We start from the raw sequence: 16,263 nt of genomic DNA, 5'->3' as shown, positions 1-16,263 counted from the left end.
TTGTCTCTTTGGTGGCGAGCGCTTCTCCCTGTTGGAGCAAGTCGAAGTCGCCCCAAACCGCTGATCCAGAGTCAGAGATGTTTGGCCTTTGGGAAGTGCGAGCCTGACACTGGATCAGCAGCTGCCGGCAACATCTGCCCTTCTCAGTCTTGTGATGGTTAATGGAGGGTGATCTGCACCCTCATCTTCAGTATGTCTCCCAGCTGTCCTGTGAGGTAGTCTTTATCGTTCTGGTCCTCCAGCTCAGCCAGCTCCTTCTTCCTGAAGAGCGGCATGCTGCTGATCTGCAAGGAGTACGCCCCAGGTGGGAGGGCCTTCTTCTTGTTGAGATGCAGATAGCTGACACCCTCTCTCTGGTTGATCTTGAAGTAGCCGTCTTCGTTCCCGTAGTCGATGCTGTAGCGCACATGGTCACTGAGGGTGGATAATGCTGGGGTGAACTCCAGGATGTGGTCACGGGTGCTCAGGTCGCTGATATTCAGGTGTAACTGCAGGATGTCCTCGATATCCACACTGGCCAGGCTGACCGCCTCATTCTCAGTCAGCTGCAGAATGAAAACGTGATCCAAATGAATTAAGTGAATTTAAGAGACATGACCTAAAGCACATGATCCTTCTGTTATTAAGTAAAGGTAACAGAACAAGTCATAAAATACTGAACATACAAATAAGTCCTGATTGACTTGATACCTTTTACACCCTTCCCCACCTTAAAAAAAACTTTGACCAAATAACTGTCCAGCATTTTGTCCTCTTCTGGTAATAGGACTGTTCAAATATGTTAATATTAGGCCTTTCCACCACAGCAAAGGATAAAATACCAGGGGTTGAATGCTGTGGTGTTTCTTATTTTTACTTTTTTTAATCCCAAAAGTGCTAAATAATTACATATCAGGTCAATAGTGAATTAAATAAGCCAGTACAAACCCTAACTCAATCTAACTGCATATACATAAGTTGCTCCAGCCCTGCATACTGTACCTCCTTGTCTTCCTGAGGATCCTCCTGCATTGAGCCTGTGCTGCGACGTTTGCGTCCCTTCTTGGGATACCCGTTTATCTTACATTCATAGCAGGCCTCAGGAGACAGAGAATTCTCATCATCTTCACCTTCCTGTTCACCGCCGGGGCTTCCACTTGTAAAGCCCAGACCTGTGACACAGTGCCTGAAACACAGAAGGAACCATCAGTTGACCCGAAACATTTACCAAAGTTTTCACCCACACAGACGTTCACTGACTTACCCTTGTCCAGCACGGAAGTATCCGGTTGGACACCCACAGAGGTAACCCCCGTCTGTGTTGGAGCAGCCAAACTTGCAGGGGTTCTGACTGGTGGAGCACTCGTTGACGTCCGAGCAGCCTCCGCTTGTCTGCTCATAGTTGAAGCCGGTGGGGCAGAGGCACCGGAAGCTCCCCAGGGTGTTGTGACATGACGCTCCACCGCATATCTGGCTGTTCATGCACTCGTTCTCATCTGGGTGACAGGAGGTTGACGGAAAGTAAACAAACAAAGAGGTCATTCCAGTTAAAGGACACAAACAATACTGGGAAAGTCTGCCACAAATGTAAAATGCTTGGTAACTTTTCAAAATACAAACAGAGGTTTAACAAACAAAAGGTTATTACTGTGGGGTATCCACTGAAGGGCATGATGCCATACAATTTGTTTGAGTCTGCCTGAGCTGTTTTTATTTCATATTACTTACAGAAGTTAGTATGACACCATCCTTTTATTCTTTAATTGTCCCTTCTTCAGTATTCCCCTGTTCTGTTAGAGTGAGATAATTCCATAGGCCACTTCAGGCCCCCTTTGTCGCCCTCACAGTTCCTGTTTTATGTGTTTTTATTCATTAAGTGTGCATACATAGTATTTTAAACAAAGTAGATGTTTTTCAGGTTTTAAAGGAGGACATCAGGCTTTTATTTTTAACGAATCATTTCCCTTTCCCATGACCTTACCACAATAAGGGAAGGGTTGAACTTTCAGAGGAAAAGGAAAACACTTTGGAGGTATTTATATTTAAAGAGTGGCAGGAAGGAGATGAAGGATGGATGAAGTTGTTTAAAAAAGGCTCCAGGCCAAACTCTAACCCAGAACATCGAGGCCACACGGTACATACTTTGTTGTACCAAGTCATCACGATGCCCCTAAAGGAAAGAATTTTTATATTTGCTGATAAAAAGAACAGTGGTATTACTCACCCACGCACTGGTTCCACTGGTAGTGCTGCAGGTAACCTTGTGGACAGCTGCACCTGTATCCACCCACCAGATTCTGACAGCCATGCTGACACCTGTGGGTACCATCACACTCATCCGTATCTGTCAAGAACAAACACACATAAAAATAAACTACAGTTAGAGCCTGTTTTCTGTAGTGAATGAGCTGACACTGCATTTGTGATGAGTTGTTTACAGACCTTCACAGGTTTGTGCATTTGGATCTAATGAGAATCCCCGCTGGCAGTCGCAGTTGAAGCTTCCTGGAGTGTTCTGGCAGACCCCGTTGGAGCCGCACAGATTGGGGTCTGATGCACATTCATTGTTGTCTACACACAGAGGAGGGGAGGTTCAGATGAGGGTTACACAGGAAACATTATACAAAGGCCGATTATAACCCTGATTTGGATTTGCTGAGTCATTTATAAATTTGTGGACAGTTGAGATTAGTGTCTCGGGGCAAGATGGACTGTAGGCTCAAGTTATCTCAGCCAGCAAAGACTCAGGAGTAACCTACTGATTTAATTTCATACTAAAACAGATGCTTAAAAACATTTGAGTAACAAGCGTTGTCATAAAGGAATCTAAACTTGATTTCCACTGTTGAGCTTTTCCTACATCACACCTGTTGTACATATTTATTATTGTATTCATTCTTTACTGTTTATCTCTATCTTATTGTATTTAATTTCCCTGACAGTAGGAGCAACACTGTTAACCATGGTTCTTCTTTTCTATTCTACTTCTGTGTTCATTGTTGATGCAAAAGACTCCAAAGCATTGTTGTGACAGGGATCTATAAAAACCAGAATACAAACATGTGCTTCATGGTGTTGAGCAGATGAAAGCAGAGAAGGTTGTTGTCTCTAAATGTCAGTTGTTTTAAGAGTGATCATGAGCTTCTTTGTGCAGTCTTGGACAGTCAGCAGATACTTTAAAAGTTTTCCTTCCTGTGTTCCCAGCTTCTTCATTTTCTTTTTTTTCAATGTTGGATTTTGCATTGAGGGAAGGCCTACTCTCTCGGATAAGGACACTGTTCTCAACAGAAACAGCACGGGAAACACATTTTAGGTTTTCGGAGAAGGTCTTACAAACTGTGTTTAAAATGTGTCTGGAAAAGTGCTTAGTTCAACAGCAATGTTTCAGCCAATAGTCACATGACTAAAGCACGTGCTCTACTTCACCCCCATGGTACTTACTCTTACATTAAAAACACATCCACACCTATGACTCTATGTCATCTGAAGGTTCCCTGTCCCTAAAATGAAGTGAGATCATGAGAACTGCTTTATGGTCTGGAAAAAAAAGCTTGTGGTAGTCATGGCACTCAACTGCAAAGTTCCATAACAAAGCAATGCTAAGCTGCCATGACTCCTGACCAGACCAGCTTAATAAGATCAGTGTGATACCAGCCGGAGTCCATTAAGTCTGAACAAGAGTGAGTAAAGGTTAGACAAGAGGGTGCTTCAGCGGGCCTCTATGAGATGGACTGGGAAATACTGTAGGAAAATACACCCTAAAGGACAAACTGTGTGAGCATTTGATGACGCATGATAGTGGACTGAAGTCTGTATTTGAGTTTTATGACACCATGTTGATAGCATGTTGCTTTTTGCAAAGACGGCTGTATGAGGAGGATTTCAGATATAAAAGATATTTGTATATTAAGCAAATGAATGATCTGCATGTGTTTATTTACCTATGCAGGCAGAATGATGCTGGGTGAAGCCAGGAGGACATTTGCAGGTGAACCCACCGATGGTGTTAACACATAAGAACTGACAGTTGTGCTGTTTGGTTGAACATTCGTCCAGATCTGAAAAAGAAGAGAAGTTCAATAATGTGAAACCAGCTAGCTAGTTGCTCTTAGTAGGTTGTATAGGGCATTTAAGATACTAGGTCAGATCTGTGTCAGATCACTGTGTGAACTACTGTATGGGGGCTGATCTCTTCTGTGAGTCAAATTCCAGTCCTTCTACAGTCACTGACCTACAAATGAACTGCAAATGAACCAGACGCCGGAAACATGGGTGGGGGGGACTTCATAGGGGGAAACTTAAACTATGGTAAATAAAGATGAAAGAGGCCCTAAAAACTGAACACTGTGTGCACACTTATTTGGATTCACAAACAAGCCTGATAAACAGCAACTGGACCAGATGCAGTTCTTCACAGGCCCTGAATGTAGGGTACACGTTCAAGAGCTAACACGTGCATATGGACACGGAACTCCAAATGGAGCGTCCTGGGACATTGAGCAGAGCTCTGGCAGAGGGCCCGGCCCACTCAGCACTACAGCTGTTCTAACCTGGAAACAAAGTCAAGCAAAAACTTCTACTTAAACTTTATCGTCTACAGGGGGAAATTTGTCCCACAGCCAAGTACCTGCTGCAAGTCCCTGCAAGAGAGGGCCCTATCTCCAAGAGCATGCAAAAAACTCAAATGATCTGAGCATAACTGTTTCCAATGTGGACAAATATTTCAGATTAAGAGGTTTAGTTGTGTTGTGCGTCACCTCTGCAGCTCTTCCCGTCTTCCTGTAGGATGTATCCGCGGGGGCAGGAACAGAGATAGGCTCCCTCTGTGTTCTTACAGATGAAGTTACAAGGCTTTGGTGCCTGTATGCACTCATCCACATCTATAAAGAGAGGGTAAGGGAGAGGGCGAAACAGAAAGAGAGAGTGAGAGTGAGAGTTTGATCCCGTAGCAAAAATTCCAAAGGGGAGATGATGAGACAGGCAGACTTGAGCCGGAGGTGGGTAAGGCAGGAACAGAGTCCATTAAGTCTAAGTGTTGTAGGTGAAAATGAGCCTTACCCACACACTGTGTGCTTCTGATGTCATTGGTGTAGCCAGGTTTGCAGGTGCAGCTGTAGGAGCCCAAAGCGTTGATACACTGACCATTCTTGCACAAATTTCCCATCACGCGACACTCATCAATATCTGGACAGAAACAAAGTCAAGTTAGCTCTGGAATAACTCATCACGACTGATTTGCCAGTTAAAGGACTGAATGGGAATAGGAGTGTGTGCCTCAAGTCTAGATTCCTTTGGGAGAATTATCTGCCAAAGCCTGGAATTTAATAGTAAAAACCAGCTGTGTGCCCCAATTCCAGAAACCCTTAGAGAACAATTGTTCTGTTCACGTTTAGTTCTACATCAGTCATGTGTCAAGTATCAAGAAGCGACAAGGCGTCGACTTTTTCCTTGTCAGTACACGTCAATGCTGTGCAATTGATTATAACAGATGACAACCATCTGTTAATCTAACGCCCAACACCGGCCATTTAAAGAACTATATTAGTGTTTTTGTATGTACAATGTAAAAAACCAGTACCTTTGATATCCTACTTTTACTGCTTACTTCTTCTGAAGGGTTTCCAAACAGAATATAAATGTGCAGGAATCAAGACTGGCCAAGTTAATCAATTAATCCAAACAATTCATTACTTTGTTGTTTGTTAAGGTAACTTTTAATGGAATGGTGCCGTGAGCCAGGACCATTTGATTGTAAAAACACAGCCTCCTGGCACAACCTGTTACCAATAAGGGTATTCTAATTCAAAAGATGAAACTGAATTTTTACGTTTGTATTCTCGGTTTGATCTGATATCAAAGCTAATGATTGCGATGCTTTTCTTCAGGCAAGATTTCAAATTTGAATGCTGTAGCTTGGTGAAAACCAAGGAAGGTTTTCAAAATGAATCCATCTTTCTGCTGCAAGCTACTGAAATAAAGAGAAACCAGTTGTTACCTGGACTATTGAAAGTAATCTGTTAAACTTGAAATGTTAAGTCCTGGGGGTTGAGGGTTGTGCAAAACTATCTGTTTAGTGAATCACGCTTAAAGAAATATATAAAGTTTTTAAAGCCCAACGTATGATAAAAAAAATATCATTCTGGACCAGAACTTGAGGAGACACACTTATTAACACTAATAACGTACAGATTAATTTCAATGGTTTCTCAAATTCCCACAAATATTTCATTTAATTTCATGACTCCACATGAGTGAGATACCTCTGCCATCAGTCGAGTACCCAGGCCCCAGAGGACACATCTTCTTGTACGCCGTGGTCCCTGGCAGGGGGCAGAGCTCGCAGGTTGTGCCCCAGCCTCTGCCTCCATCACAGCAACACTCTGACTTTGTCACCAAATTCCTGTTACTAGAGGTCATCTGACACAGAGTGGTCAGGACCTCAGTGAAACAGAAGCCTTCACGGTTATCTGGAGGGAAAGGAAGAGGGAGAAAAAGGAACGTGAGAGCGAGACAAACTGACAACATCAGAGGTGGTCCAACGGGGATCACACCAAACCACCCAGACAGGACCCGGCCTCAGGGAACCAGACATACAGAGATAACCCACTCTGCTCTATCACCACTGTCTGTAAGGAGTTAGATAACCCTACAGCCTCAGAGCTTACAGAATCTCCCCGGAGGTTTTCTCACCATTTTCAGCTGGAGTTTTTCAGACAGCATCAAGCACATCACGTCTATCCAGAAGCATATATTTAGATTAGGGAGGAAGGCTCTGAAATAATTTCCTTGCCTCTATCTTTACAGTAACAGACACGTTTTTTAAAATGAGACAGTGAAGACTGACAGTGTAGACTGTTTTCTTCCAGTCAGTCCAGATATAATGGTGTATATCATATCTATTTAATATAAAGTTCATAAAGTCTGTGCTTCTTTAACCTAGAATTATATTTTCATGTTGAGCTCTAAACTGCCGATGCTGTCAGAAATTTGAACCTGCCTGGTAATGTGAGAGAATAAGTGAGGAAGAAATTGATATTTATTTGCTGCATATCAGACCCTCATCTTAAAAACTGAAAATTTGTGACACTTCAAAAATGTTCTTATCCTTTGCATCCTAAATTGTCTATCCCAGCATTATATCCCATTTTAAAATTGTATTTTAAGGAGGGATAGTTGAAATATGCAAACAAGAAGAGATAAATAATAATATTATGTTTTGAGTTAAACTCTACGACATCATTTCCTAAAGGCTTGCATGAAACAAGAGGATGCCTCTGGAAAAACTGAAATTAAATTAAACAAATAAATCAAGATAAAAGAGGTTAAGAGGACAAAACAGATCCTCCTTTAAAAACTGGCATTCATTAAAATAAGCCAAGATAGAGCACAGTGGGAAAGAAAACACAGAAAGACCATAAATACAGAGTAATGTACATACCAATACATTCAGTCTGTGTGGGGTTAGCGATGAATCCGTTGTCACACTTGCAGCGGTAGCTTCCCACCGTGTTCTCACAACGGCCGTTCTTACAGATACCTGGTTTGGCTGCACACTCATTCAGATCTGAGACAGATACACACATTGTAAATGAGGTTAACGACTCCAAAGTGAGTCAAGAATGAAGAACTGTCTTTTTATATAATCAGACAAAATGATGATGAAAGTTGATTTTATGCAAAGGAAAGCTAAGATGAGACCATTAACTCCAATGATAGTTTATTATTTCATAGAGTGGAGATCTGTGATGATCTTACCCATACAACCCTCTCCACCGGGCGCGCGTGTGTATCCAGGGGAGCAGATGCACATGTAAGTACCGATCAGGTTCTTGCAGGTCATGCCTCTGCTGGCACAGTCATCTATACCATCCTCACACTCATTCTGATCTGGAAAACAAACAGAGTACTTTGAGCAAGAGGACAAAACAATGTGAAGAAATTCACGTGAATGCAACTTCACCAGTGATGTAACACAGACACTTAAACAGCACTCCACAGTTTGAAGTAACTGCCCAATCCTAACTTTGAGCTCTGTAGTGCTAACAGACATGTAGTAAGAGGGTCGGTGATGTGTTTAAAGCTCTAATATAAACAGTCAGGCTACAGACTCTGACAAGTTCCTCCTGTTTCTGCACTTCCCTCTAAATACAACCGTTGCCATGGTGTGCAGACTATCTCAGAGAGCGGAGGTGTAAACAGTGACTCTGCCAGATACTGTTTCCAGAGAGTGTTTTAGGTTCATCAGAGACAGAGGATCAGAGATAGTGGGTTACGTAACTTTATAGATGAGGCCATTTCTCCATGAGGTAATTAGTTTATTTTCTAACACTTGCCAGTAAATGGACCATATCTTAGAAAGCTGAGTGCATGGATGAGTCATCTAGCTGTAGTACCTTTACACATCCTCCTGTCATCACGCAGCACGTAGCCGGTGGGACATTTGCACTCATACGAGCCCAACACGTTAACACAGCGGAAGGCGCACAGCAGAGGATTCTGAGCACACTCGTTGATGTCTGAAGATGGAAGAAAAGGCAACAAGTTAAAGCATCAGTACAGGGCTATGCAGGCTTTTTGATGGAAGTGAGTGTGCAGATATAACTTCACGTACCTTCACAGGTCATCATAGGCCCAGGCTCGAAGCCGTCTTCACATGCACACTCAAACCCGCCAATGACATTTGTGCAAGTGCCATTGCCGCAGGGATTTCCAACCGCACACTCATTAGTGTCTGTAGGAAGGTTGCAGAAACCTCATTAATCATGTTGGAGTTCCACTAATATCTACCTTTTGACTCAATCAGCAAGGAAGTCTGACAAATACACGAGAACAAAGAGATACTGGCAGAAAGATAAAAATACGTTGGTTAAACTTGCCTTCACATGTGACTCCTCTAACATCCAGATGGTATCCCATTGGACATTCACAGCGGAAAGAGCCGTCTGTGTTTATGCACTGGCCATTTGTGCAAGGGTTATTGAGACACTCATCAACATCTGCAAAGAAACACCAACACAAATTTAATGGCATCAAATAGCTAATACAGACAAGCAGGACAATAAAGATTCAGTGTAAGTGACACACACACACCTTTTTTATGGTCATCTTTCCCCTGCTGATATCCCTCATTGACACAGAGAACAGAAAACGCATCTGGTACCATAAGATAGTAAAAGTCAGGAACACCATAACAACATCATTTACACTGTGTTTAGGTAGAGTGTGTGACTCTAGGTGATAGGAAGTGTACACACCCTCTCCGTTGGTGGGGCAGATTTCACAGGGGTCTCCCCAGCCTTGACCTGGCATTCCAGTGCAGCAGCACACTTCCTTGGATGTGTTCTGAGGCTTCGGAGCCTGGCAGCGGCCGTTTTCAAACTTGGTATAGCAGTAGTTCACCCGGATATCTAAGGGTTAAAAAAAAAAAACAGAGGAAAAATTTTAAAAATGAGAGAGGCTGAAGGAAAGAATGAGCAGGAATTATGGGGAGAGTAAGGGAGGAGGAGGATTACACGATACACATCTGTTTTGTTTTGTTGTTTGTTCCACCTCTTTACTTTGTTCTGAATGAGTATACTCAGTTAGTGAGTTTCTTGAGAAAATTGATATCACTATTATATCAGTCAAAGAGGAAGCAACAGCTGCTTAGGTTAGCATGAAGACAATAGATAACAATGAGCCTGGCTCAGTCAAAAGGTTTAACATAGTAACTCTAGGGTTAAGTCTTAGGTAAGTTTATTTCACAATACAATTAACACTGAGTTTATGGTTAAGTAGGGAGTAGACTCAGGTCCTTAAATGAAGGTCCCACTAGAGGACAGTTATTTATAAGTACAACCAGGAGAAATGCAAAACAAAATGTGGACCAGAAAATAAGTATTAACATAATAACAGGAAGTGAGAAAAACTAAACTCATGACAGCATAAATCCTGATATCTACTGCCAACTGTTCTCTTCAGTGTCCTAGAGACAACTGAATATATATTCATCACCAATCATCAGCACTTGGCCCAAACCATCCCTCCTATAAAGTTAGGCAACCAAATCATTATACAATAAGAAAAAAAACCCACACAGAATCGTTTCAGTAGCAAATTTCCTGTGGTACTTGAACGCATCACAACATGCACTCTTTTTGCTTTATGGGTCGTATATAAAGGAAATACACTTTAATACTGTCAGCAGCTTCTCCCCAAGACATGGAAGTGACTTTGACCACATAGATGACGTCTGACAAAGCTTAAAAGGTGGGGAAATATGGGGCAGCCTCTCTTTAATTCAGATTTTCTGCAACTGGTAGGTTTGTTTCGAGACAAAGGAATTCACTCATGAAGTTAAAATATTTAATATGCAATATATAAATCAGATTTTGAAGATGACATATCATAAATGAACCATTAATAGAACATAATCAAAACAAACAACTTTTTTACTTTAAGACAATTTTTCTACTTTTTGTGATAACAGAGATCGTCTAATCAGCTCTGGTCAGTGGTCAGTGTTTGCCAGTCTCTCTCCTCTCTCTCTTTCTCCCTTTTTCTGAGGGCGCTTGTTCCTCCTAGATGAGGCAGGCACTTACTTGTAATGAGAAGCATATGGTCATGCTCTCCTGCTAGCCCTGGCCTTCACTGAACTTAACACAAATAATCTTTCTGACCACCATAGATCACACACACACACCTGGCTCAGAGGCAACAATCACATACATGAACACCTGGTGCTTTGAGGAGAATGTCAAAGAGTGTCATGTTACCTTCCTCCATGAAACTGATTTGTCGGCCTTTCCGCAAAGAGATTTATGGCGCTTTGTGCACAGCTGCAGAACAAGTGTGTGTGAGTGCATGCACATGTGGATCCGCACGTGTACATGTCACTTTTCTTTTGTAGTTTATGACCCTGAATATACGATACAAATGTTTAAGTGTTCTATATAGCCCCCTGAAATATCTTTGCTTTGCTTCTTGTTCAAGCCATACATGGAATATTATACTATAGGAAATAAAATAACTGACTACAAAACCTTAACTAGAAGAAGAAGAAACTCAAATTAATCAACACTCAGATATTAATGGGTCTGAGAGTGGTGACACAAATCTGATGTGATGACAGATATTTATCGTTTAATGGTTATATTTATGGAAATTTCTGAAACCTCTACGGCACTGTAATTTGAACCATCGCATTAATTGGGAAGTCCTAGTGGTCTAGTGGTTAAGACACGTACCTCATACTGTTATTGCAACAACCTAATTATAATTCAAGCCAAGGAACGATATTTCATGTCATCCCCCATGTCTCTCCCTCACCCGTGCTTTCTACTATCATCAATAATACGAATAGAAAACGAAAGACTTAACTCAAGTTACTTAAACTGTCACCTAGTTGTCCACTTATAACCAACCTAGCAATGATTTGGAACAGCTGATGAGCCAAAGTGAACCCGGTTGCTCTTTGAAAACAAGCTCAGATTCAGCTGAACTGTAGCTAGCCTGCAGCCAAGCCACAACCCAAGGCAGCTGTGTCACGAACCCCAGCATCATGTGGGAGTGGGTGTGACTTCCCAGAGTACAACCCGAATTAATATCATCATTTGACCCACATTGCTGCTTTGTCATTTCTGTTATTGTCTGAGACTTTTATTCAGCATTCGGCCATTTATCTGTATCGGCATTTAATTATCAATCGCAGATACAATTTACTTATTAGTGCGCTACGTTGGCTCTGCTGCAGATTTAGCATTCCCTATAGGTCTGTTTTTACTCACTACCCTGTCTCAACTAAAGTCCCACCAACAACTACTGCTACTTTACCAAAGGGAAAAATCTGAGCACTTCTACGACTGATTAGTACATATATGAACTGTAAAAGGTGTACACTTTTCAGAGATAAAAACTCTGCTTATTGCTATTATACTTAGTCATCTATGGTGACGACACATCACAGGTGATTTTCCCAGGACAACATGGCTGGCTTTTGACTCAATTACAGGCAAAGATTAACCTTGTTAAGTGTCACCCTAGTTAGAGTTATTTTATTTCTTAACTTGGGATGCATTCTGTGAATTGATCGATAAAATAAAAGTAACACTGACTGACTAAACACATTTAGTAGTGCTGGTGTGTAACAAAAGTTATTTTACAGGAGAGTAGGACTAAGTAGCATTTACAAAGCAATCAATACATTCTTATCTTAAACTTCAATTTATTACCAATAACTAACCAAGCTCATCTCAGGACAGGCAGGGATTACACCACTAAGCAATACTTTATTGGGGCAAAAATGATGATGGCTAATGCTATCTTTAGCAAACTATAGATAGATATTGCTGTTTAACTGACTGTATGATTGTAAGGCTGTTTTCCACTAGTGCTTTGTTTCTGTATTTTGTATTTACCATCATAACCCAACAACCAAATGTTGCCCCAATTGCAATTGCTACTCAATGTTGCATCAGTGTTTCAAGGTAGATCAACTTAATGCAATATGTTGCAAATATTTTCTAGTGTGAGAAAAAATGAAAAATATTTTGTATGAACTGTTTCAATCTATATTAAGAGTCTGGTACATGTCTATTTTCACGGAGTACTAAAAAGAGCAGCTTATACTGTCTTGCTCTTGATGGCAAAGCATTATTATTAGGTTTTAGGGGCCAGAGATGATACATAAACAGCATAAACATAAGAAATGAAAAATTTGACAATATTAATGCACAGTGACCCACAAAGAAAATTTTAAGTGGGACAGGGTTTGTCCTTGTCAAATTCTTTGTCTCTTTTACCGCCCATGTTGCTTCGCCCTCCACCCAGCTTCACATGTTTATCCCCTAACCCTCAGACACTGGAGAGAGAAGTGAAATGTAAACTGTAAACCTCCCCTCTGAACTGATGATGTCATCACTTCACTGTTTGGAGGGGGAACTCCCTAACAGAGGACTCAGCGCTCCCCCACCCAGCCCCAAAACACACGTGTACAGAAACGCACACACCAGTGAGGAAATGGAAAAGTGATCTGTTCAGAGCCACCCCTGGCCTTGTTGAGGCAGCAGCAGCAGCAGAACCAGCTGGAACACTGTGTGCTATCATGAAAAAGCAGGAAAAGTCTAACACTACTGCCTGCTGCTTAGTCTCTACCAGCACTCAGAGACAGACTATACAGGAACACTAGTATTTACACTTAGCACTTTAAACTCCATGCAAAAGATAGTTTCAAAGACATTCTCCCCTTCTCTCTCACACACACACGCACACACACATAAACACACACACACATAAACACACACACACACACACACACACACACACACACACACACACACACACACACACACACACACACACACACACACACACACACACACACACACACACACACACATAGAATTACCTAAACATCTGCGTCCAGAGGCAGAGATCTGGAAGCCTTCCGGACACAAGCAGGTGAAGCTTCCTTCGGTGTTGGAGCAGGTTCCATATTTGCAGATCTCAGGGGACTGAGAGCACTCATCAATATCTGACACACAAAGAGAAATGATATCAACCACCCAATCAAATGTTAAAATCTGCTTCTCATTTGTACCATCAGAGTTCCACCCTGCACGGTTCATTGACTTTAAATTTCCCCTTTAACTACTGTCAGAGCTGCACAGATGAAATCATACCGGTACGTCATGGTCTATCAAACTGGGATAAAATAGGATCAAGTCCAACTAATACATAGGTCAATAAAGGGCGTTTTATCTGGAAGAGCCTCCATGTCACGTTTTCACTCATCACAGTGACCAGCTGCTGCTGTAATTGATGCTGAGAATCTAATACTGTTCCTCCCTGCTTCCAGGAACAGAGCGCAAAGCAGGAATGTGATGAAGTCTGCCGAATATCTCTTCATCAGCCCCTTTGTATAAACAATCCAAGTGCTCTGGCTTGCGCCCACTCCCACGAGTGAAAGGGAGAAGAGGGGGTTTTGCAGCAGCTAGACAGCAGAGGCGTAGAAGTAAATCATTCTCTTTTACACCTAAGCAGTGATTTAAACATAAATATGTGTCACTCAGGTGTCATCTGCCTACCCTGATCTGAAATTCAAACCTACATGCAGATTTTTTGATTATTTCTTACATTCTTGTTTATTTTCCTTATATTTCTTAAGCATGACACAGAAAGGACTAGCTTTTGACTACTGTACCTTCACAGGTTTCTTCATGGAGAAAATAGCCGGGCGGGCAGATACACCTGTAAGAGCCGTCCAGATTCAGACAAGTTCCTGCGCCACATGTGCCTGGATTCACTGCACACTCGTTTATGTCTAAGAGATGAAGATATACAAAGGAGAAATAGTGTAAAACAGGATGAAATTAAGAAAACAACTAAAATAAAGCTTGGGCAGTTCCTAACCTGTACAAATTCTGCCATCTAAGCTGAGCTCATAGCCATCGTTGCAAACACAGATGAAGGTGCCCACAGTGTTGGCACACTGCCCGTTTCGACACAAGCCTCTCTGGGTCGCACACTCGTCGACATCTAATAAATGTAAAAACAAAACAGTGTTTTATTAAGAGGGTTGTATCTGTGTCGCCTTCTTTCCTATCTTATCATATCTCCACATGCACTCACCTATGCAGTCACTGTTGTGTGAATTGACAAAGCCGGGGTAGCAGAGACAGTTGTAAGAGCCCACTGTGTTCTTGCAGGTCCCGTTTCCACAGGGTTGTCTCTCACACTCATCCACGTCTGAAAGCAGAGAGGATCATCAGTTTCATTCCGAGAGTAACCACAATACTAACTTAGGAGAGAAAGACTTCTGAAATCATTTGACCAAAAAAAGTGAATCAAACACAACTTACCAACACACATTGACTGGTCTCTTGTTGTTTTGAAACCATTCGGGCAGATGCAGCGGTAGCCTCCCAGTGTGTCGATACACTGACCAGGATTGCATACACTAGGGCTCTCAATACATTCATTACGATCTAAAAAAGGAGTCCAATGTTGTCACACAGTATGAAATTAAAGATCAAACCACAAAGCAGGAAAACACAGGTAACACAGTCGGATGACCACCAGTATAAGAAAGGAAATTTTACCTACTGAGATCCCTTAATTCTGTGATGACCTAGTTTGGTACAAATCTTTATTTCCTCCTCTGGTTTGTCACAGGATAATTGCTACATAAGTATAATCTTAACTTGTGTTTTTCACATTATTGTCTCACACAGCTCTCACATGATTTACATGTCATTCTAAGCCAGTCAGAACTGAACGTTCTCTCCTTTCTTCAGTCGTTGATTAGAAACTAAAACAGTCAAGAATAAACAAACATCTAATATCCAGGCAGTCATCAGTCTTTGTGCAAGTTTAAAGACACAAAAACATTGTAACAAATTGCTGTGAAATCTCTGTTAATTCTTAATGTCCAAATACATTTTTAAGAATGTATTTTAACTCAAACTGACACCACTTGTGTTACTTGTGCAAACAGTTTCTTAGATGTGCATTTTTATACTTTTGCAGAGAAAAAAAACTAGGTATTCATGCTGTTACATAATGACAAATGAATGTTGCATGGTACCGGAGTTAACATCATTATTATTGAACTTTTAATAAAAGAGTCTGGCCATGTTTTGTTCTCGGAGTTTTATGAAAACAACAGCTCTTCCTTAAAAACAAGCCCACCATGAAAAATTTATCTGCAGCCTGACTCTGATTATGCTGCCTTTGGTGTTCTATTTCTGGCAAGCACACACAGTTTAAAGACTTTCGTATTGAGTTTGATACAATAGCTTGAGGAGACAGGACAGCATAAGGCCAGAGGAAGCACTGAGAGGTCTGCATCATCCTCATGGAAGACAGCCGCTTTCTGACCGCCTCTTCTAATCTTCTATATAATCCTGCTAAATGTGTCCACTTATTCTGTGTAATCTCCAATGAGGTCATTAGGAGTTGACTTAACCGCTGCACGTTGAGTGAACAGTTGATCTTGTACTCTCTAATCTGAGTGCTGCTGACACTTTTATTACTTTAAATGCCACAGCTGATCCCTGGAACCTTACCTAGACACTGTCCAGTTGAGGTGAAGCGATATCCAGTTTTGCACTCGCAGCGGAAGCTTCCAGGCATGTTCAGACAAGCTGCATTCTGCTGGCACACTGGTCCATTCTGACACTCATCGATATCTGAAATCGACAGAGACAGAGGAGTTAAAGACATAAAAGACAAAAGATTGGAAATACAACAATGGAAGTCATGGTACTTTGTGTTATGGAATCACAGCAGTAGAAGTGTGAGGAAGTG

The 16,263-nt window shown here is 41.6% G+C and overlaps 1 protein-coding gene across 1 annotated transcript in view; it reads right to left on the bottom strand.

The window, feature by feature from the left end:
* Positions 1 to 16,263, bottom strand: part of fbn1 (fibrillin 1) — a 66,689-nt gene continuing 50,426 nt past the window's right edge. The window contains exons 47-68 of the mRNA XM_034679952.1: positions 16,023 to 16,145; positions 14,817 to 14,942; positions 14,587 to 14,703; positions 14,368 to 14,493; positions 14,159 to 14,278; positions 13,364 to 13,489; positions 9,234 to 9,386; positions 9,070 to 9,132; positions 8,856 to 8,975; positions 8,591 to 8,710; positions 8,373 to 8,495; positions 7,735 to 7,866; positions 7,418 to 7,543; positions 6,240 to 6,446; positions 5,038 to 5,163; positions 4,737 to 4,859; positions 3,921 to 4,037; positions 2,422 to 2,550; positions 2,204 to 2,323; positions 1,244 to 1,475; positions 982 to 1,165; positions 1 to 545 (exon numbers count right to left, since the gene is read on the bottom strand). Coding sequence (XP_034535843.1) covers positions 159 to 545; positions 982 to 1,165; positions 1,244 to 1,475; positions 2,204 to 2,323; positions 2,422 to 2,550; positions 3,921 to 4,037; positions 4,737 to 4,859; positions 5,038 to 5,163; positions 6,240 to 6,446; positions 7,418 to 7,543; positions 7,735 to 7,866; positions 8,373 to 8,495; positions 8,591 to 8,710; positions 8,856 to 8,975; positions 9,070 to 9,132; positions 9,234 to 9,386; positions 13,364 to 13,489; positions 14,159 to 14,278; positions 14,368 to 14,493; positions 14,587 to 14,703; positions 14,817 to 14,942; positions 16,023 to 16,145 — 3,200 coding nt within the window. The 3' untranslated portion in view covers positions 1 to 158. The remainder of the gene's footprint in view (positions 546 to 981; positions 1,166 to 1,243; positions 1,476 to 2,203; positions 2,324 to 2,421; positions 2,551 to 3,920; positions 4,038 to 4,736; positions 4,860 to 5,037; positions 5,164 to 6,239; positions 6,447 to 7,417; positions 7,544 to 7,734; positions 7,867 to 8,372; positions 8,496 to 8,590; positions 8,711 to 8,855; positions 8,976 to 9,069; positions 9,133 to 9,233; positions 9,387 to 13,363; positions 13,490 to 14,158; positions 14,279 to 14,367; positions 14,494 to 14,586; positions 14,704 to 14,816; positions 14,943 to 16,022; positions 16,146 to 16,263) is intronic.

The sequence above is a fragment of the Notolabrus celidotus genome, chromosome 3, assembly GCF_009762535.1.
Source record: "Notolabrus celidotus isolate fNotCel1 chromosome 3, fNotCel1.pri, whole genome shotgun sequence".
In the NCBI taxonomy this organism is placed as follows: domain Eukaryota; kingdom Metazoa; phylum Chordata; class Actinopteri; order Labriformes; family Labridae; genus Notolabrus; species Notolabrus celidotus.
Note: the sequence above shows the minus strand (reverse complement) of the source record. Positions and strands in the feature narration are given on the sequence as shown.